The 23,249-nt window shown below is 48.5% G+C and overlaps 1 protein-coding gene across 1 annotated transcript in view; it reads right to left on the reverse strand.

Moving 5' to 3' along the window:
* Window positions 1-23,249, reverse strand: part of MYO1D (myosin ID) — a 149,800-nt gene that overhangs the window by 48,513 nt on the left and 78,038 nt on the right. Inside the window, exons 17-21 of the mRNA XM_062507902.1 lie at window positions 20,538-20,761; window positions 19,204-19,348; window positions 18,628-18,732; window positions 11,823-11,936; window positions 5,277-5,431 (exon numbers count right to left, since the gene is read on the reverse strand). Coding sequence (XP_062363886.1) covers window positions 5,277-5,431; window positions 11,823-11,936; window positions 18,628-18,732; window positions 19,204-19,348; window positions 20,538-20,761 — 743 coding nt within the window. The remainder of the gene's footprint in view (window positions 1-5,276; window positions 5,432-11,822; window positions 11,937-18,627; window positions 18,733-19,203; window positions 19,349-20,537; window positions 20,762-23,249) is intronic.

Consider the following 23,249-nt stretch of genomic DNA (forward strand, 5'->3'; position numbering starts at 1 on the left):
TATTCCAGACCAGGCTCATCATTGAGCTGAGAACATTTTCCTAAACAATCAAAATCACCCCAAGTTGAATCACCTCTGGCTTTGTCTACAGACAGCACCAAAAATGTGCCAAATGCTCCTTCCCTAGAACAGTGGGCTGAAAATGGGGTGTTTATGGGGTGCTTGTCTCCACCTCCATGACAAAGCCCTGAAATGGGTATTTATTCGGTGTTTGTCTCCATCTCTGTGACAAACTCCTCCACATTCAGACTAAATAACAAAATCACACTCAGCTCTGGAAGCATCACCTCAAACACCACCTCTGAGATAATGGCAACATTTAAACCCTCACACTTCACTGTGTTTGCAGAAGCTTTGTTTGCCACCACAGGTGCAGAGAGCAAAACATCAGAAAAAAACACCTGTGAGTTCTTCTCCTTGTACCAAACAGATCCAAGCTCCCCAAATCACTGCAGCTCTGGGGAGGACTTACCTGACAGTAACTTCTGCAGTGCAAGGCATGAGGGGAATAATGCTTCATCCCCAGTTTGGAGCAGTTCCAGTTCTATGGCTGAACCTTTGAACGCCAGGGAAGCAAAGTGCTCTTTTTTTTTTTTCCCTAGAAAAGGCTTTCCTGAATGCCCTGAGGTGTCTCCTCCAGCCCCAGCTCAGTTTTGGGTTTCCCTACACCCACCCCAAGGGATGAGCAGCCTCTGGTGACCCCACTGAGGTGTGACCCCACCGAGGTGTGACCTTACTTCTCCCCTCCCAGGCTCCTGCTCTGCTCAGAATTCAGCAGAAAAAGCTTTAATCCCACTTGTATCCCGTGTGCTGAGGGAGGCACAGAGGAGTTTTGGGACGTGCTTCCCCAGACAAGTCTGGCTTGAAATGGAAGCCTGGGAAACCTGGGCACCTTCCAGCAAATCTGCGCCTGGTTCACCTGGTTTGGAAAGGCTGAGGACACAGATTTCCCCCAGGCTTTTTTACACTTCTGTACTTAGATGTACATACATAGAACTTCCTACATTTTGCATAAAGAAATTTTTCCACAATTCTTGCAGATATTCTGGGCACTGGCACAGGGTGCCCAGAGAAGCTGTGGCTGCCACTGGATCCCTGGAAGTGTCCCAGGCGAGGCTGGAGCAACCTGGGACAGTGGAAGGTGTCCCTGTCCATGGCAGGGCTGGCACTGGGTGGGCTTTGAGGTCCCTTCCACCCAAACTACCCCAGGATTCTGGGATATGTGCCTATCTATGCATATACATGGCTTTCCATCAATTTACATATGTAATTTATGTATCAATTCCACCTGCACAGCCACATTCCTGTGTTATATTGACACTAAATCCAACACCCAAACATCTCTACTTCCCCAATCAAAGAAATTGCTGCCACCTCACTCATGCAATGAAATACAGGGATGGAGCACAAGGACAGTACTTAGGGCAGGAGGAAGGGGAATGGGATCTTCCTGAGGATCACCAGGAGCCCTGTGTGGAGCAGGACCTCAAGCCACAGCCCCTGGGGCAGTTTCAGATCCCTCTGTGTGAATTCCTGCTCCATAAGTACCAGAGCCAATGCTCCAGGGTAAGGCCCCAGAACTAAGGAAGATTAATCCAGGCCACACAAATTATTAAAATTGGTTCTCAGTTCCCAAAGCACAATGGAAAATACAAGATTATCCTCAGGCAAGTGATTTTCCGCTAGAGTTCTGCAGAGATTGCTTTTGACTGCTCTTTTAACTCCCCCTTCCCTCCAGAAACCCTGGGAGGAACCCAAGGGCTGCAGACAATGTGGGGATCAGGGAACAGAAAGCACTGGAGAGCAGGGCAGCAACTCCCTGATCCAAACACGTGGGCAGCCAGACAGAACAAACTCTGCCTGCTCCCACAGGGCAGGGAATGACCCCTGGGAACAGGATGGGCCTTGGGTACCTTCCCTGGGGACACCCGAGCAGCCTGAGTACCCCCAGGGCTCAGATCACCCAACACAGGTGGGAGCCACAGCATGGTGAGAGCACAGGAGGCGACCACGGCTGGGTCATCTCAGGCGAAGGGCACCCAAAAAGTCCTCTGTGCCCTGCATGATTACTCCAGAGATCTTATAGAGCCCGAGGGGCTGTTAGGATGTAAAATGGAAAAGGCAAATATAATCTTTCCCTTCTACACCCACCTCCTCTCCTCCAAGAGCTCCCCAGGTCCCTTCCTTCTGAGCCCCAGCACTGGCAGGGAGGCTGTGGCCACCCCCAGAGCTGCTCCCTGCCTTGGCAAAACAAGGATGAGGACATTGAGCTCTGAGTTACTGCTCAGCACCTTTGCTTCCTGCTGGGCACCAAGGGCAGAAACACAATCCAGATTTCACACACCTGCTCCTGCAAGGGACCACTGGATCTTCCCAGCTCTTCCAGGCACTCACTGGATCTCAGCTCTCCTGGGTTCTGGTAGGAGATGCCCATCCCTGAGGTGGAGACAGCCAGAAAACTCCCAGGGCAGCTCAGGCTCAAGGACAGTACACACTGCTTTGCAGTCAGACATGAACTTATTGCAGCCACTACATCAACACCTCATGCAGCTTCCCATCATTTCTACTGGAAATTCAGCTGCTTTGTAAAAAACCCCCAAATCCAGCTGACTCAGTGGAAGTGTGACTTGAACTCCTGTTAACTCCATTAAAAATGTTACAGCTCACAGAGGCCTCGTGTTAGTTTCTCCCTGTATAAACACTTATTTGTGAACCACAATTTCAATGTAAGACAATTCCTACCAGGAATAACTTTCAAAAGACACAGCTTCATGAAGCTTTCATGAGTGATGCAAAGAAATGTGAATTCAGGCAAAACATCCCCAAATGTGAAGCCTTTATGTCCAAAAGCAGCTGCAAAATGCAGCATCAAGAGATGTCACCTCTAAAATGTCCAAGCTATTTCTTGCTGAAAATGTCCAAATTTCCCAAATAGACGTGTCAGCATTGAAGTTTCCAGTTCAAAGAGCTTGGAATAAAAAATAAAACCTAATGGAAAGCATCTAAGAGTGAGAAGATTTGGGTGTCCTCAGCTCAGGTGACACCAGCAGCCTCCTCCTCCCCTTTCCTACCACACAGCATGGCACTGAACTCACATGGTTTTATTACCCAAACAGTTAAAGGATCATCATCTACCACCCCCCACACAAACACAGGTGCCTGTGACACCTCAGCCCTGCTAAAACCTCCCAGCAGGGATTCAGGATGGGTGCTGAGATGGCTGGAAGTTGTCTTTAATGTTCAGAGAGAGCCCCAGAGCCCACGGGAGCTGCTCCCACAATTTGGGTGCAGCAGAGCTCTTAAACCCCACCATGGGTGGGATCTTCTAAGCACCTGAACTTTTAGGCTTGAGTTTTTCCTCCTGGCTCCAGTCTTAGCTCCCAGCGAGCACCTCCTCAGGCAGGACAGAGAAACACCACCCCTGGCAGAGGTACACGACCCGCAGCTAATCCTGGCTAATGAGCAGTTCCCCCAGGCCTCTCCAGCAAGGGTCAGCTAATCCCATTCACTGACAGGAGTTTTTTGACTCTAGGAAAATGGAAAGTGATGGAAAACATGAATATTTTCCTGAATGTTTTGATTTAGAGGTATTTGAAGAGGGAAAGCATGACATTTATACATTCAGGAAACTAAATGCAGGCTGTCCTGTGCATTGCCCTTCCTCCAGGAACTTGTATTGGATGTTGGAGAAAAATGGGCTTCTACACCAGCTCTCCTATTTACCCAGCTGAGATTTGTCATTTAAAGCACTAAAATAATGCTAATATTGTGTTAAGTCGAGCTGATCAGCACATAAATGTATTTAACTGCCATTCTCCTACAGACAGTGATTAGATTAAACCTAATCATTTTTAAAGATAGAAATGTCATTGTTAAAATTGGTGTAAGATACTGAAAATCAGCAGTTTCCACCTTCAGGAGAATGGTGCAATGTTTCAGGCTGATGGTCACAACATCCTTTGTTAAAATGAAACACCTCTGCCTGGGGCTGAGTGGGGGACAGGTAACACAAGGGCTGGTGCTTGCAGGACCCACCTGAGCAAAAGGAAAAGCAATTTTGGGTAATTGGACACTGAATCTGGGAGCTGGAGTGTCACCAACAGTGTCACAGCCTGTCCCCACATCAGAGACCTGGCAAAGCCCTGAGGAGCATCAGCCACCTGAAGGTGATGCTGGATGGAAGAACTCCAGGGACTTCCAGGATTCCCAAATAAAGTGCATTGCTTTATAGAATCTCCTGAGCCTGCAAGAGCAACTGCCTTTGACATTGCATTCCATTTCAGTAAAAGCAAAACCAGAGAATATTTTCTGTTGCTTTGCAGCACTGAATTTTCCCAAGCAAGTTATTGCAATGCTGAGAATTCATTTCCAATGGACTCGGCCCCTGCCTCCAGAAGCACGGCCAGTCCTGAACTTCACACCGTGGTGGTGAGAGGGGGCTGACCAGCACAGTCTTGAATTCATGGAAAAATACCCAGGGACCTAAAGTGGCCAAAATTCTCTGTCATTTTCCTGCCACTCACAGCTCTATGTGAAGATTTACCTATAAAGACTCCTCTTTATCAGTCCTGTGGAGCTTGTGAACAGCAAAGCCAAGGTTGCAGATGCTGAGCAGCATCACTGCTCTTGGGAATCTCCTCTGGAGGAGCCAGAAGAGAAGCCAGGAACTCTGGAGAAACCAGGGAATAACCCAAAAGTTCTGCTCACTCCACACCCTGTTTCTCCCTGGAGTTCCTTTCTGTGGTTGCAGTGCAGCCACTGCCTGGTGCTGGAATTCTCTTCTGGGATCCAGGTGACTCTTGCTGCTCCAGGAGCTCAATCCCAGATATTGCCGCACCCCATCACCAGCTTCAGCTCAGGGATTTACAAGACAGACTTCAGGGAGCAGAGATTACATTGCACAGCAATAAATCACCTGCTGGTGCTGGGGCAGGGGGACAATCTGAGCAAATAGAAGCTCCATCTTAATTTTAAATATGAAGAGTTTGGGTGTAGGCAGACCTCAGGAGCCATTGTGACACATTCTGAGTGCACCTTCAGTGATATTTGTCCCCCCCACACCTGTGGCTGTCACACACATACAGAGAAGGCAGAAGAGGCAATACAGTGTTGTAGGTAAAAATGTGTCCCAAGAATGCCAGGAAGAAAGGTCACTCTGGTATCCCAGGATTGCAGTGAACTACCACAGCTCCAGCTGGAGCCCAGCACCACAGTGACTCCAGGAATGGTCTGGCACTTTGAAATGGGTGTCCAGCAGCCCCAGCTCATGCACTGACCTCTTGAAGTGACTGGCCAGGACTCCCACGAGTTCCCCGATCCTGCTGTCATTGGAGGGGTCGTTACTGAACAGACAAACGATGAGATCCTTGTTGTCTTTGGTGTGAAACACCACGAGCTGGTCCTTCCCATTGGAGACACTCAGCCCCACCAGCTGTGGAGAGAAAGGGAAAACAACATTGGGTGTGCTGATATAAAAATGTTGATGCCCCACCCCTGTAAGCATCCCAACCAGGCTGGAACAGGGCTTGGAGCACCCTGGGACAGCGGAAGGTGTCCCTGCCACGGCAGAGGTGGTACTGGATGGGCTTTAAGGTGCTTCCACCCCAAGCCATTCCATGATTCCATGATTCCCTGTCCCTTTGCCACTGCTAGGCTGGTTCTCTCCTCTCCAGGACACTCCCAACCTTGGAGCTGAGGGGTGGCAGTGGCTGGGTGCTCCTCCTGCAGATGAGCAAGGTGAAACAACAGTGGCTGTGTGGAATTCATCAGCCTGGGAGGTGTGAGGGAGTGTCCTCCACCCAGCCTGGGAGTGTCACCCCCTAGCCTGGGATGGCTCCCAGCAGCTCCTGTGTCCCTGCTGTGCCCCTCTCCCTCCCCAGGGCCATGGGGTACCGGCCAAGGATGGCACCAGCTGCTCTCCCAACAGGTAAAAGCTCTCCCCAAAACCTTCCCTGGATGCCACCACTGAATCCCACATTCATCAGGAGTCTGCCCAACAGCATCTTCAAACCCACACACACTGGGAAACCAAAGGTATCTGATGGCCTCAGGTTGTGCCAGGGGAGGGACATTGGGAGAATTTTTTCACTGGAAGGGTTGTCCAGTCCTGGCACAGCTGCCCAGGGCAGGGGTGGAGCTTCCATCCCTAGAAGTGTTCAAAAAATGTGTGGATGTAGCACTGGAGGATGTGGTTTGGTGGTGCTGCTGTTAGACTTGATGCTTCTAAAGGTCTTTTTCAATCTGAACAACTTTGTACCCCTGTGATTTGCAGGTAACACAAGAATTTAGGAAGAATACGAGTTGCAAACCCTGCAAAGCCTCAGTGTTTCCCCTGTTTAGGCATGGATTAAACTCTGGCTGTTCTGACAAAATAAAAAGGTGCAAGGGTTTGGGTTTTTTATTTTCTGGCACTTCCTTTTTGTCTGCTAAGTAACTGCACTTGGCTCATCAAAAGCTTTGTCATCATCTCACAAAGGAAAAACAGTATTTTTACGAGGGGCAATCTGGGAGCACAGGTTGCTCAGATGAACATTAGAGAAAGCAAAAAAGGGATCTCTGCTGGGGAAACAAAGCGTAAGGAGGGCAAAAAAAGCCTCAAAAGGCAAGTACAGAAAAGCAGAGAAAGGAGAAAGGAAAACAGAATAAAATAAATAGACTATAATAAATGGGATAAAATACATAGAATATAATACATGTGACAAATAAACATAATAAAATAAATATAATGAATAAAATAAAATAAAATAAAATAAAATAAAATAAAATAAAATAAGTGAAAGGAGGTTGAGTACAGAGAGAACACAGAGAAGTTGCTCTGTAAATTAAAAGGCTCCTTTGAGCCTTCCAGGGATTTGCAGAGGGAAGCCCCATTCCCCTACAAGTGAGAGGCACCCATAAACCATTTTTTTAAAACAAAGTCTCATTACACCCCCTTGTTTAGGGAAAAGGCTCCTGTGTCCCCCAGAAACTGTGAGCAGGAATCCGGCTGGAGATTCCTGACTCCTGTCATGGATCCCAGGGGCTCAGGCTGCTCCCTGGTTTGCCTCAGCAGTCACCACGTGTGATTTCCAAGGAAGTTGTTCAGCAGCTCTGGATGCCTCACACATCCCAGAAAAGCCCAGCCCAGCCCACAGCAGGGTGGCTGTGCCCTATTTTTGGGATGAGACTCCACACAAGGTCCAGGCCCTGGGATTTTGTTGGTTTGTTACCCCAGGAACAGAAAGGCAGCAGCTGCTGACCCTGGAACCCCAGGCAGGGCCCTCCTGCTACCTCCACCAGCACAGGTGGAGTTTATTCCCTGTTCAGGCTATTTTGGGGTTATGAAATACTTTCCAAACAAGTTCCACCTCATGCACAGGCATTAACAGCTGCCTGGCTTTATAGTGTCCCTTAAAATTAATTTGCATGTTTAAATACCCTCCTGTGAGCACAATAGCACCACAGGGACTGCTGCCATCAAGGTTTTAAATGTGCAGCGAGTGTGAAAGATGAACAAGTCGCAGTGTTGGATTTGAAAAGGCAATTTAAACATTAATTATTCAACAGAACCCTGTTAGGAGGCCAAGAGCCCTTCAAAATCTTCCCATTTCACCCCTCCCCACAAGACTCTGTGAGTGAATAAATGCAACACAAAAGAAATAATTTCAGAGAAGGAGCTTATCTCAGTATTTACCAACACTAATATTGGCCCTGCTTGAAGAGCAGGAGAAAATCCTCAGCTTCTGCAGAACATCCTTTATTATGTTCAGCACTGCAGGGGAGACATGGCTGCAAGAGCCTTTCTGCTGCTTGTGTGCCTTTTAATTCCTCTCAGCCATTACCTGTTTGGTTTTAATTCAGGTAAGAACAAAAATGTCACTGTGTATTGGTACTCTGAGGCAATGCCAGAGTGCTGGCAGATGAAGAACCCACACAGAGAATCCCCCAAAGCAGCATCTCCACATGGAGAAACCAGCAGGGCTGACAGGGAAGCTGTTGTCTGTCAGGTTGTGTAGAGAATGACAAATTCCTCACCCAGAGCCATGGGATGGTTTTGGTGGAAGGGACCTTAAAGCCCATCCAGTGCCACCCCTGCCATGGGCAGGGACACCTTCCACCATCCCAGGTTGGTCCAAGCCCTGTCCAGCCTGGCCTTGGACACTTCCAGGGATCCAGGGGCAGCCACTGCTGCTCTGGGCACCCTGTGCCAGGGCCTGCCCACCCTCACTGTAAAACTTCCTTCCTTCTATGTAAGCCAAACCAAACCTGGTTTAGTTCCCAGCCCTTCCCCCATCCCAGTGCAGGGCCTGGCACTGTGCAGGGACAGGGGGGACTCCAACCAAGGCCAGGCAAACCTGGCTCAGGGAGATGGGGAGTGATTTTCTCAGCTGAAAACAAGTTTGTGTCTGTAGCAGCCATCAGCTGACTGTCTCCAGTGAGATCTCCATGGAAACACCACCCCTGAGGATGCTGCTGTGTTGACAGGGAGCTTCTGAGAGCTGACAGGGAGCAGCTGAGGGAGTAGGCAGAGGATTCCAGCCTGCTTCACCTCTGTGCATGGGAAGGACACTCCCTCTTCCCAGAGAACACTCATCCAAAACTAGAACAGGGCTGCCCCATGGATACACATCACTGCTGGTGTCATTATTGTCCATTTGCCCCTCAAAAAAACCCTTCAGAGCATTTCAAACACTTGCTCTTCTCCCCAAAAAGAAGAAATTTCTGTATCACTGATCAGCTCCTTCCACTGCCTCCCTCACATGGTGGAAGAACTTGCATGAAAGGTGGGATCAGGCACAGAAAAATGGGAAGAGTGTGCAGGGCAGCTCAGGAGTGGAAAGACAACACAAATATAAGCATTAGGTAGCAAATATAAAACATAATTACAACAAGGAACAAACAACTGCTCCATAGGATTGACTGTTTGCCAGAGTTAAATCTGAGAAATCCTGGCAAGAGAAATACAAATGGAGAGGCTTCAAACTGGAAGACAGTAGGTTTAGATTGGATATTAGGAAAAAAATTCTTCCCTGTGAGGGTGGGGGTAGCCCTGGCACAGGATGCCCAGAGCAGCAGTGGCTGCCCCTGGATCCCTGGAAGTGTCCCAGGCCAGGCTGGACAGGACTTGGAGCAACCTGGGACAGTGGAAGGTGTCCCTGCCCATGGCAGGGGTGGCACTGGGTGGGCTTTAAGATTCTTTCCAATCCAAATTCAATTCCATTATTCCATGAAATATTTTGTGTCTTGTGTATAAATCAAAGACACCCCAAACCGTCCTCTTGTCCCCTTCCTGCAGCTCAGAGGGCTCTGGATCCATCAGCAGGATCAGTGCCCACCCCAGCCCTGGAGCAGCCCAGCTGGACGTGGGCAGGGCTGGGCCTCTTCCCCAGGACACAGGGCAGGAGGAGCAGGTATAGGGACAGGCTGTGGCCAACAGAGCTGGAATTTTACACCACAGAATCCAGCAAAGATTGTTTTAATCAAATTTCCACCCTGGAATGTTACCTTGGCAATCCTTATGGGTCAGCAGAGGGTTTCCTGGACCCATCCCTCCTGTGTGAAGCAGTCCAGGACCCCTGGAATCTCAAGGATTCCTGCTCAGGTCAAAGGAACTGTCTGGCCAAGAATCCCTGTGGTAGGTTACTGAAGGGAATAACTGCAGATCTACCAATAAAACTGATTTATAGCTGCAGAAATGTGAGAATTCTCAGAGCAAGAGGCCTACCTGCACAGACCATTAACTGCTTTTGTCCTGAGGAGCTGTAAAGTAGTCACACGTCCAGCACAGAGCCAACACAGAGCCAAAGTACAACCAACACTGAGCCAAAATACAGCCAAAATTACAACAAATATTGAACCAAAAATACAACCAACACTGAGCCAAAATATAGCCAAAAATACAACCAACACTGAGCCAAAAATACAGCCAAAATTACAACAAACATTGAGCCAAAAATATAACAAATATTGAGCCAAAATTATAACAAATATTGAGCCAAAAATACAACAAACATTGAACTAAAAATACAACCAACATTGAGCCAAAATATAGCCAAAAAAGCCAAAACAGCTCCAGCACAGAGCCTGCTCTAGGGCTCCTGCAGGAATGGATATTCTATTTTAGACACACCTTTTCTTGGTGAAAAAGCAACAATTACTGACATTTTTTAGTAAGAGATATTCCGTGAGTACTGCGAAATTGTACATGACTTGCTCACCTCTTATTTTTAAGGCATTAAAGAATTCAGAGGGAAATGTTCAGGTGACCAACAAATGATGTGGTCTTGTGCTGTAAATGTACAATCTGCACCTTTACACCCACTGGGCACACAGGTAAAACATTGTTCTAAAACTGTGATAAACACAGATTTATCTCTCATTAGCCCTGCAGTCAGTGAATTTCAGTGACCTGGACACTCTGGTTAAGGTAAAGCTGGAGGAAGCAATAGTGAGAAATCCTGATGGACAAAATCCAACCTTGTCCAAGTCACCAAAAAAACACTTGTCCGGGAACACCTGAAAAATCAGGTGAGGAAAACCCCTCTGCTAAAGGCTGTGAGTGTATGGGTGTCTGAGCTCTGCTGGGAGGCTTGGGGTGTTTGCACCTCAGTTTTCACCATGCTGGGGGTGTTTGCTCCCTGCGTTGCACAGGCTGGGTGTGTTTGCACCCCAGTCTGCATTAGCACACAACCCCTGGGCACACAGCAAGATGAGCTGCCAGCTCCTCTGAGCATGGAGACACCAGTGCTGGGACAGAACAGCAGCCAGGAAAAGCTCCTGCAGCTGCTGGGCAGCTTCCTTTCAAAACAAGAGGCACTGCCATGGAGACTGCCTGCTGCAGCCAGGATTCCTACTGGGAGTAGCTACTCCACGGATACGTTGTGCTGCTTGCCCGGCTGAGGCTGATGCCCAGCACGGAGGGCAGGACTAAACCTCTAAAGCCAACATTATGGATGCAGCCAGAGCTAATCATCCCCTCCACATCTGCAGATGAGCTCTCACCCTCACCCTAATCCCATCCCTGCCCTCCCAGCAACACAGAAATGCCAGGTTTGTCATTTCTCCAAATGCAAACACTCCAATAAATCAGTGCAGGGCATTTCCCAGCAGCCAGGCAGGCTCTGGAGGTTGGAGATAACCAGAGCACTGTCACCTCGGGCTGAGGGAGATGAACAGGCAGCTGAATCCCTGCTTCAGGATGCTGGGAAGCAAAGCTGAGGTGCTGCCCATCCCTTTCCATCCCTGATAATCTACTGCCTGGCAGCTCCATCCTGCTACTCCCAAGGCCAGACCTCACTGTAATTCTGAGTTTAGCTTTGGTAAGATTGACATTAAACATGAACAAATATAAGAAAATAAAATAAATAAATTCAAGCACGACCTGAAGGATCAAACAAACCTTCAGAGACATGGGAATAGTGCCATAAGCTGCTGTGAAATGCCAGCACCTTCTAGGGCCAGGATCCTGCACACAGCAAAGAAAACTGAAACAGGGAGGGAGCAGAGAAGTGTAAGAGGCAGTTTGGGGTTTAGCTTTTATTTTATGCACTAAAATTAAAAGCTAATATGATCACAGAATTACAGAACCATGGAATATCCTGAGTTGGAAGGGACCCCCCAGGATCATCCAGCCCAGCTCCTGGCCCTTCCCAGGACACCCCAACACTCTCACCCTGATCTTTTAGGGTTGCAATAACTGTACTATAACTGTTATAAAGACATTAAATATATTAGAAACTGCAGCCCAAGGAGCTTTTCCATTTTATGGATATGAAAATGGAGCTACCGAGTAAAGACACTGCCCTGAAGGAGCCCCAGATGAGGATCTCCAGCACTGTACTCACATTGTAGAGGGGGATGGTCTTCATCACTTTGTACTGCTTCATGGGATCCATCTTGTACAGGTGTCTGTCAGTGATGAAAATGGCCCTGTCCTCCACCTTGTTAAAACGATTTACCTACAGAGAAACACCTTGTCAGTCCCACCGACCACTGCAGGAGCACAGGAAAAGAAACTGCAGTGCTAAGTGCCAAACTCACACAAAAATGCCCCAAGTTTACACAATAGTACCCCAAACTCATATAAAAATAACCCTAAGTCACACAACAAACACCCTAAACACACAAAATGCCCAAAGCTTACATGAAAGTACCCCAAACTTACAAAACATACTCCCTAAACTAACAAATACCCCAAACTTACACAAAAATACCCCAAACCCATACCCCCAAACATAGCTCCCAAACAGGTTTTCTCCTCGGATCTTGGACCAGTGAAAAGGGAGCACAGTCCCTATAATCCCATTTTACAGAGACAGAGGAGCAATATTCCCAGTCCTCCAGCAGAGCTGTGGCACCCTGGGAAATTCCAGGGTTTCACTCAAACCAAGGCCAGATGCTTCCCCCAGCCACGTTCAAGCCCTGTCCAAGTGGAGCCCAATCCTAGGCTACTGTCCCCACATCATCCATGATCCTTTGGCACCCTTTGGTCCCATGGAGAATCCCTGTCCTGCAGAGCCAGGCTGCACCAGGGGCTGGCACAGTCCAAACCTGAGGCTTTGGGCCATCCTTGTTCTGGGTTCTGATCCTCCATCCCTTGCCCCCAGTCCCTCTCCAGCTCTCCTGGAGCCCCTTTAGGCCCTGGAAGGGGCTCTGAGATCTCTCCCTGGAGCTTCTCCTCTCCAGGTGAGTACCCCCAGCTCTCTCAGCCTGGGAGAGCTCCAGCAGCTCCACCTCATCCAGGCTGTTTGATGCCACTCAGCACTAAACACTCACCAGGCAGGATGCAAAGTTTTGTTGGAAGTGCATAAGAAAGTAGGACACAAAGTATAAATTGTTTCTCACTGAGGCAAAACCAGAGTTATCGATGTCTCACAGCCAGTGAGATATTTATTAATCAACTGAGAAGGGGAGACAAGGGTAAGACATGACGAGGAGGATGCACATAAATAGGATTTTCCAGGGTGAAATCAGGAGACAACAGGAGAACTTAAATATCCTCAGTCAGGAGGCAGTAGAGTGACAAAGTTCAGAGCAGATAAAAGCAAAATATGCAAATTGGGGAGCTCTGTGACAGCTTTACATTAATGGCACTGACTCAGAAAAAGCAACCGAGGATGATTTCAGACAGCTCTGGAGAGATCTCGGCACAAAGACAAGAGGCAGCTCAGAAAAAGCAGAATATTGGCACAGGCAAGGAATAACATGGGAACAACATCCTGGGAGCCATGGGCTCACCTGGAACAGCCTGTGAAGGACCAGGGTGCTGAGTGTGTAGGACACTCTGGTGGTTCAGAGAAGGTGACAAACATGACTGAGGGCCTGGGAAGTCTCACAGGAAGAGATGCTGAGTAACCAGGATTATTTTAGGAAGCAGATGAATGGGAGAAAAAGCCTAAAGGCTACAAAACACTGAATGGCCCTGAGAAAGTAGGTTAGGAGTGCCTGATGCCACATGTTGGGTGCTAGAGTGGAGCAGCACCGGCTCCTCAGCCAGGACGTGGGGAAGCTCTGGGCTCTCCACGCTCCAGGTCCTGGGAGCTGAACCAAAGTCCAGTCCCTGGGGCTGGATCTGCCCCTCAGAGCTCAGATCAATGCTGGGGGCATTGATTTATTGTGATTTGTTTGAAGAGTCTGAAGTGAAGACTCCCTGTGCACTGCCATGACCCTGGCTGGCTGCTGTCCATGCAGAGATGGGAAGCACACTCAGCTTCCATGGAGTCAGAAAGGCTGGAAAAGCCCTCTGAGATCACTGAGTCCAACTGCTCCTCCAGCACTGTCAAGGCCACCACTAACCCCTGTTCCCAAGTGCCACATGGCTTTGAAACCCCTCCAGGGATGGGGACTTCACCACTGCCCTGAGCAGCTGTGCCAATGCCCGACCACTCTTTCTGTGAAGGAATTTTCCCTAATATCCAATCTAAACATCTCCCGGCCCAGCCTGAGGCCATTCTCTCTCCTCCTGTCCCTGTTCCCTGGAGCAGAGCTCGACCCCCCCTCACTACCCCTCCTGTCAGGGAGTTGTGCAGAGCCACAAGGTCCCCCCTGAGCCTCCTTTTCTCCAGGCTGAGCCCCTTTCCCAGCTCGCTCAGCCCCTCCTGGGGCTCCAGCCCCTTCCCTGCTCCATTCCATTCTCTGGGCATGCTCCAGCCCCTCAATGTCCTTCTTCTCATGAGGTGCCCAGAACTGACCCCAGGACTGGAGGTGCCCCAGCATTGCCACCTCAGGGGACAGTCACTGCCCTGGTCCTGCTGCCACACTATTGCTGATCCAAGTGAGGTGTCCCTGGCCTCTGGCACACCTGGACTCGCCTTCAGCCACTGCTCAGCAGCACACCAAAGGTGTATTCCAAGCCATTGGAATACTGTAGGAGTTCTACAGGCATGTTTTAAATTCCACTTCTTTCTCATGGCTCCCTCCTGGTTTTAGTATTAAAATTCAGCTAAAGAAATGTACCAAAGGAGAAGCCCAGCAGCTCATCTCACCTGAGGAGCAAATTCTCATTTCCTTCCAGGTCTTTTCAAGCAAAAGAGGCTTCAGTGCCTCATGCACCTACAGTGCATTTATGTAAAAAATGCATTCTGTTGGTCCACTGGGGACCAGGCATAGAAGGGACTCACACACCAGTGCAGATACCACTAGTGGACTTGTAGGACTAAGGGCAGGCCTTGTGTTCTCAGCTACAGCTCATTCCCTCCTGGAGAACAGCCCTTCCCAGCATTGTTTTCTCTGCACCTTCTGGGCATTCTGTATTTATATCTTGTTGATCCAAATGTGAATCAGTCCTAATTTAGCTTCCTGACAAGCTCGTGGGAGAAATGAAGGTCTGGCCTAGAGCTGAAAAATCTTCAAGGAAGACTTTTCTCAGGTCTCTGTCTCTGGCATTTGGACACCGCAGGGCCTTTGGAAGGGATGATCCTCTCAAGGGAGCTTGTTGCCACAAGTGACAAGTAGGAAGAAAAGCCTTATTCTAAAGAAAATAAAGAGAGAGAGTTGTTTCCTAGGTGATCCAACAAAATCTGTAGGTTTGCATGAAATATGCATTTGGTTCCTCCTAAGGCAAAAATCTTGAAAATTTCTTTTGAAAAAGTGAAGAGCACCATAGTGCTCAGAAAAGATGAACTTTTCCATAGGCAGGAATGACCTGTACCTACTGCAGGGAATCAACCACACAGTCCATTCCCCTCCCCCAGTGAGGTTTCAAAGCCTCTTCACAGCCCTTCTGTAAAATCTGCTCCAAACAGAGCCCCCCATCATTATTCAGCTCAAGCTGCTGAAATTGGGCCCCCGCACAGGCAAAGAAAACTTTACCAGCAGCTCAAAATTGGGAGGGCAGCTCCTGGAATAAATTTCCTTCTTATATTTAGAAGCATAAAATTACTGATGTTGGAAAAGCCCTCCCAGCCCACTGAGTCCAACCTGTGTCCCATGCCCACCTCGTCACTAGCCCAGAGCACTGAGTGCCATGTCCAGGTGTTCCCTGGGCACCTGCAGGGATGAGGACTCCAAACCTCCCTGGGCAGCCCCCTCTAATGCCTGACCACCCTTTCCATGAAGAAGTTCTTCCTGATCTAGAATCTTCTAGATTCTTCCTGAAGAATTCACTAGATCAATGTCAGCCGTCAGCTGACACCTGACATTGCTGTTGACAGTCAACAATTGCTTCACGGTGTTTTGGTGATCGGTACCTGAAGGAAGCCACAAAGGAAGGCTGATGCTGCTTCAGAAATCAAACATGCAGCCCAGCTCACCAAAATGCCCTTTAACACCTTCCCACTAACACCTTCCTGCCTCAGGGAAGAGCAGGAATGGCACAGTTTTTGCTCAAGAATGTTCAAATAAGCTGAATCATGAAAACACACCATAGATGAACTTGAGCAGCCTTTTGTTGTGAATTGCTGCTTTGTTCAGGAGAATTATTTAAGGGAAGCAGTGAAATCACCTGATAATTACATTTCTATAATTCATTCTTCAGGACCCTGTTAAAGCTTCACGTGAACCAATTTTCATCAGAGAACAAACATAACCTGCAAACCCACAAGGAACCAGGTTTAACACGAGAGATGTGACAAATCTGCCCTGAGCACGATGTCAGGCTCCACATGCCAGCACCAATACCACATGGGGCCAATAAGGTTTGGTAGGACATGGGGAAGTCAAGGCAAAAGAGAAGAAACCTGATGACTTATTTGTTAAAAATTCAAAGGGAAGAATGCAGCAATGAGGAGAGATTCCCCTTGCCCCAGCACTGAGGGTCACTCAGGGACTGCCCTTACTCTGGGAGAAGAGGCAGGATGCCAGAATTTGTATTTCTGACAAGAGGAACACCTTCATTTTAAACATCTTAGGATGGAAATTGTTTCCTGGGAAGGGCAAAGTGAGTCTGAGGCTGTTCCCAGTTGTGCTCCTGCAGCTGGAGCATGGAGTCACTCCCCCAGCCCAACAAGCTCTCACTCGTGCTTAGTCTGTGGATCCAGTGTTTAAATCAGAACAGATGACCTGAGGAAGTGCCTTGCTTGGAAAGGGAAATGCTAAATTCTCAAATGTCAAATTCTTGTCCTGTTAACCTTCAAATTTCAGCACTGTTTGTGTTCCCTGCTCTGTTCACATCAGGCTCACTTGGACATTTCCTGTCCATACAAGCAGGAAGACAAACAGTTCCCTCAGAGAGGGGCAACATCCCAGTGTGGGTTTGGATGGGATCGTTTGCATTTGTGACACGGAGATGCTCTGGGGTCACCAGGCTCACACATGGAGGATAGCACAGTGCTGCAGTCTTGTCCCCAGCAGTGCTGAGACCATGGAATCATGGAGTGGTTTGTGTTTGGAGGGACCTTAGAGACCACCCAGTGCCACCCTTGCCCATGGGCAGGGACACCTTCCACTGTTCCAGGGTGCTCCAAGTCCAGCCTGGCCTTAGACACTTCCAGGAATGGGGCTCCCCTGCTGATGGCTCCAAAGCCATGCCAGGAATCCCTAACTGAGCAGGCCAGCAGGGGACCACATCCTGCCCCTTTGTGAGAAGAAAGCAGCCACAATTTAACCTTTCAAAAGTTAAAAGAAGTTACAAGATAATTTAAAACCCACAAGGCTGCAAGTCTATAACCCTGCAATATTTGTGATTTCAGCTGAGCTGTCCTTTTAATGCACCCACAGTCAGCTAAAGCTTTGCCTCTGAGAGCACTGGAAGTCTTCCAGGCTCAGGAGAAATCCACTTTATGGTGAGCCTATTCCATCTCCATTCTGCTTCTACTGTTGAAGTGCTGGCATCTCAATGCAACAAACCCCACAAAAACTGGATTTTTCTAGCACAGTCACAGTACAGAAACATGGCTTGTTGGAATGCTCAGGGATTCCTCCATACACCAAAATCAACAAATGCTGCTCTGACACTTGTCTGAAGGCAGGAGCTCTGTCCTGGCAGTTAGGGAACAGGATAAAGTGTGGATCAGTGCTTCAGGGATCTGCTTTGCCCTGTGCTTGCACAGAAGATTGTCCTTGAGAGCTGAACTGGGAGCAAGAGAAACACAAATACTTAAAGGCTGGAGAGCTGTATAACAGTACACTGTGTTCATCACACATAGACCCCCAGTGATTCCTCTCACCACCATTCCATTCCCATCCAAACCCACAATTCCCACCAGCAAATCTCTAACAACTGAATATTGTCCTTTCTACAGTTATTCCAGTTTAGTCAGAAACTGCAACTGGAATCAGTTCATTAAATGAGTTAGAAGACGAATTATTTTGTTTACAGCCTAACTTCAAAAAGCCAGAGGGAATTTTGCATTTCTCTGTCCCTCAGGGAGGTTCAGCTTAAGAACTGCAATGCTGTAAAGAGGAAGTCTGGAATCAGACTTGCCTGCTCCTCCGTTAATCCTGTGAACCCCGTCTTCACAGAGAATGTGGTCACAGCAACACCAAACTCCACTGAAATATTTTTGCTTGGAAAGCAATTAGAGATTTCTATTTTTATAAACATGAATCACTTTTGAATAAACAATACAACTCACTACCACTTGCAAAGTTTTGTTATAAAGCAAGATTTTGTGCTGTGGAATGAATTGTGTAGATCTGCAGAATCATAAGTAATAACTGTGCACGTGGGCAACAACTGCAATATTTACAAATAAAAAGAATATACAGCTTCTTAAAAACACCTGAACATCCACAGCGCTGGCCTGCCACTAAAATTGGCTTTGTCTGTTGGCTCTGTAAAATACAAAATATCCTTCCCTGATAGATATTTCAAACTAACATCATTAATAGCTACCCACAACAATTAAGCAAGTCTGTTTTTTTAATTAGTTGTTTAAACCTTCCAACCAAATTAACAAAAAACCCTATGATGCTAAAAAAAATGTCAGAACCCAAACCAATTATGCAGAATGAAGTGATTTTATCATGAAATAATTGAATGGTTTGGGTTGAAGCGTTCTTAAAGACCATTCAGTTACAACACTCTGCATGGGCAGGGACTCCACAATTTATTTGTGCCTCCGACACGATGAGGCCCCCGCAGCCACCCAACCTTGCACCACCCAAAAATCCCTGATGCAGCTGCTTGGGACTGCTCTGAACTGCTGCCCAAGCATCCCCAGGGTCACCTCCTGGTTGCGCTGGACCCCCAGGGTCCCCCAGCCCCGTTACCTTGCGCACGTGGCAGGAGAAGAGGATGTTCATGTACTTGTCCTTGCGCTTCAGCTCATTGGCCACAGGAGTGAAGGAGCCTGAGATCTGGGGGCTGTCTGGTTTCTGTAAGAGCAGAGAAAGGCTCAGGACTCTCCTTGGGCTGAAGGAAGAGAATCTGGCAGTGGCACAGCTGGGACTCCCCTCTTGTGGCTCCCTCCCCTCTTCTGTGCTTTGGGAAACAAAGCTTTGAGACACCAAAATGCTCCAAGGAAAGATGGAGTAAAGGGAAGCAATCAAACCTGCTTAGAGAGATTTTCTTTGTTCCTGTTCAGTCTCTGCTGTTTTCCACTCTATCCAGAGTTTTAGTCCCCTAGTGAAGTTTGGCTCTGCCCATTTGCAGAGCAAGCTGATGCCACTGCTTTAATACTGCTGGTGCTGCTCAGGATTCATAAAAATCACTCCTAGTGGAGTGAAAGTCAAGGTTTTGAACTACATAAACAGAGGAAATTTCCAAGTACTTCTCCCAAGAAACCAACTCTCATTTTGCCAAATTTACCCCTTTCAGCCCCCTGAGCCCAGGTCCCCCTCACTCACCAGTGCGATGTAGTTGCCCTGCCAGGCTCTCTGGAGGCCAATGTCAGCCCTGTGGCCCTTCAGCAGCTCCATGGCAGCGACCTTGGCTCTCAGCTGAGGCAGCACTTCTGGGGGCACGCTCCGAATGAGCTCGGCCGCTCTCCACCTGCAAAAGCAAGGCCTGGCTCAGCCCCACAGCCTGCACCTTACCCAGGAAGGACTCCTGCTGCCAGAGCAGCACCACAAGGACACCCTGAGTCCTGCCTGGGCATTCCTAAAGCTGCAAAGGCCAGTTGATGTTTTGAAGTCATGTCTCACCTCCAGCCCTGACAGATCTGGGTGCCACACTCCCTATCCCACACCTACGAGTCAACCACTGGTGCATCTGTTTGCAATAAAGTGTTTGCCAGCTCATTTCTGGGCTCATTTACAGCACCATTCTCCTCTAATGGCTGAATTTGTCTCCTCAGTTCCAACTGCACCATGGAACAGGGCAGGGCAGCCCATCCATTGCTCCATACCCCACCCCAGCCTTCAGCAGCAGCACCATTGCTTCAGGATTAATGCTATAAAAAGGCTTTTTAGCAGCTAAAATTCTGTAGTTCTGATAACTGAGCTAATTCTGAAAGCAGGGCTCCAGGGCTCTCTTCCCAGACAGGCTGTGGGTGGATGGATGTCTCTCCTGAAAGAGACAGCTGGAGAAAATAACAAAGCTGACTTGATCTAGAGCTGCTGGAACCACCCATCAAGCTGATACCTGGACAGGAGGTCTCTGAAAGCCCCTCCAGCCAACATTTCTCTTGTTCAGCCACTTCCAGAAGTCATCACTTCTCAAACTGGAATTGTAACTACTTTGTCTACAGCCTCCCAGAGAAAAAAATCACCAGCCTTTAGATAGTGGGAGGTTTAATGAAGGTACAAACACCTGTTCTGCACACAGAACATGGGTGACAAGGGGAACATCACTCATTTTACTGCACAAAAATACTGGCTTACTAGAAGAAGTCTCGAGGAAATTGAGAAGATTCTTTTCCTCCTCCCCCTCATCCAAGAGCAGCAGCTCTTTCTTTTCAAAACCAACCAGAAAGACCAGGAAGGGGCCAAGGAAGGAAACACAACATTTATCACAATGGAACAACCTGGTCTGGAGGCAGGTGCCCTTGCCCATGCCACGGGGTGGAACTGGATGGGCTTTAAGATCCAAACCATCCTGGGATTCTGTGATTCAGCAATAAATCTTTGGATCAGAATTATCAGAATTACTCAAAGGCATGAAGCCAGTGACACTCAAATGACGTCCTTCAGCCAGACGTCCCTGGGACAGGCAGTGGGTGTGCTATGGGCAGGGGCTGTACCTGTGGTAGATGTCCTGCAGAGCCTCCTCAAAGCGGTGCAGCACCTTGGGCGGGGTGGGCCAGGGGATGCTGCGGCCGCGGTCGGGCAGCAGCCGCACGTCGCGGAAGCGCCGCAGGACCTCATGCAGGTAGGCACGGACCTTGTGGCGCCGGTAATGCCGCATGATGGTCAGAGCCGCCCTTGTCCGCCGGTAGCGCAGCCGGGCCAGGGTGCCCCTCCACACCTGTGCCAGGGACACACAGCAGGTTGTCTTAGATTGCAATACAGGATGTATTCTATCACTACCTGTTAAAACCAGGTGGGGCAGTCATCTTAATCTCTTCTTCCGGGAGATATCTCCTGTTAATGGGCCATTTATTGAAAGACAGCTGGGGCAGTCATCTTAATCTCTTCTTCCGGGAGATATCTCCTGTTAATGGGAGATATCTTCTGTTAATGGGCCATTGAGTCCCACTGCAGGGCTGATAAAATTCCATCATCCCATGGGGAGATGCTCCAGCCAGGGGGAGGAGCCAAGCATTTCCTACATAGATAAAAATGAGATTTGGAACATCAGAGCAGCCTTTTTCCACTGGATTCCAGAGGAAAACCAGACCCTTCTACATCATCACTAGGCCGTCAGAGGAAGACTGCACGCTTCTACAGGACCACTGCTTCAACAGAACCACATCTGTCATTCCAGGAGGACTGCAGCCACCATTTAATGGGACTGCTACTGACACCCTGACTGACTGATGGGGTGTCAGCTTGGATTCTGACTCTGTCAAGTGTTTTGGGTTTTAGTATTACTGTATTTCTATTTTAATATTTCCTAGTAAAGAATTGTTATTCCTATTCCCATATCTTTTCCTGAGAGCTCCTTAATTTCAAAACTATAATAATTTGGAGGGAGAGGGTTTACATTTTCCATTTCAAGAGAGGCTCCTGCCTTTCTTAGCAGACACCTATCTTTCAAACCAAGACACAGGGACAGCAGGAGAAGTGTTTTCTTTCCAGACTCTTCCTGTACTACACAGATTTATAATTTTATTTCAAAGGAAGGGACTTCCCAGTGCCAATCAAATTAAGACTGAATATGACTGAAAACACTGTGTTTATGACTGAGATCCCTATGTGAGAAAGGCATGGACCTGTTGGAGCAAATCTAGAAGAGGCCACAGAAATGATCTGGCTCCCCTCTGCTCTCTCAGCCAGGCTGTGAGAGATGGGGGTGCTCATCTGGAGAGGAAAAGCTCCAGGGAGAGCTCACAGCCCCTTCCACGGCCTAAAGGGGCTCCAGGAGAGCTGGAGAGGGACTGGGGACAAAGGACAGAGGGACAGGACACAGGGAATGGCTTCCCAATGCCCAGGACAGGGGTGGATGGAATACTGGGCAGGAATTGTCCCCTGGGAGGGTGAAAGGCCCTGGCACAGGATGCCCAGAGAAGCTGTAGCTGCCCCTGGATCCCTGGCAGTGTCCGAGGCCAGGTTGGATACTGGGGCTTGGAACAGCCCAGGATAGTGGAAGGTGTCCCTGCCATGGCAGGCATAAGACTGAATGGATTTTAAAGTCCCTTCCAACCCAAACCATTCCATGATTCTGTGCTAATTGAGAACAATTATTGTGAAACAAATTTAACTCTGATAAAAAAAAAGATTTCTCTGAAAATAGCCTGGGGAATATCTATTCTGGTCATATGTGGGAAAACAACCAAATATACAAACCAAAGGATATCCCCCAAACTTCTGGGATGAGGCCCAGCTTCTCTAGTGTCACTGAGTTGTTTTTATGACTGGAGAGCACCACAAGCAGAACACACAGCAGCTCCTGGGCTTCTTGCACCCCCTGCCAGGGGACACTCTGGGAAGTGCTGCTGGTTCCAGTGCTGACCTGGCTGTGACAGTGACAGTGACAGTGCAGGGCACCAGCTCCCAAGGAGTAGCCCCAGGCAGGAGGAAGGTGGTAGGTGCTGCTTCCATCCTGTAGCCATTCCTGTAGCCATTCCTGTAGCCATTCCATCCTGTAGGCATTCCTGAGCACCTTCCTCAGGGATCCCTCCCCACCTGGACTTACCCTCCAATGCAACCCACCAAGCAGAAGAATGTATTTTTTTTTCCCTTGTAGAATTTAACTGGAAGGATAATGTGCCTCCTGCACCTGTCAAGCGCCTCCCTGCTCACCACTGTCCTGTCACAGACTTTATTTCCCTCTGAGAAAGATCCCACAGCACTGCTGGTGAACATCAAACCTTCTATTTACAAAAGGATTAATTAATTACCCAAGGCAGTTTTCAACACAACAGTTGCTTTGTGAAGCTGATGTCAGAGGTTCTCCTGACAGCTTCACTGACAATCCTGCTATGTAGCCAAGAAAAACTCATGCAGCAACCAGTGCAGAGCTGTGAGGGGCTGCTCCTCTCTAGACATCCCAAGTTTAAAGGGAAACACAGAGATTTTGGATCCCAAACCCTTCAAAAGCAGAAAACTCTCTTCTTTCAAGCTCTCTCAGAGTTCTCTCTTCTCATTCTCTTTCAGCTTCACTGTCCCTGTGGGGGATGTCTCCCTTTCCCTACAGACACAACCCATGGAGCTCTGGCAGAGGCTGGGCAGTTGCTTGAGCCCCCAGCATTTCATGGAGCATCAGACTCATCAGTGGAGCTCATTTCTGCTCTCACACACAGAACAGAACCCAGACATTGCACAATCCTGCCCACATAGAATCACAGCATTAC

This window comes from Cinclus cinclus, chromosome 24, assembly GCF_963662255.1.
Source record: "Cinclus cinclus chromosome 24, bCinCin1.1, whole genome shotgun sequence".
NCBI classification, from domain to species: Eukaryota; Metazoa; Chordata; class Aves; order Passeriformes; family Cinclidae; genus Cinclus; species Cinclus cinclus.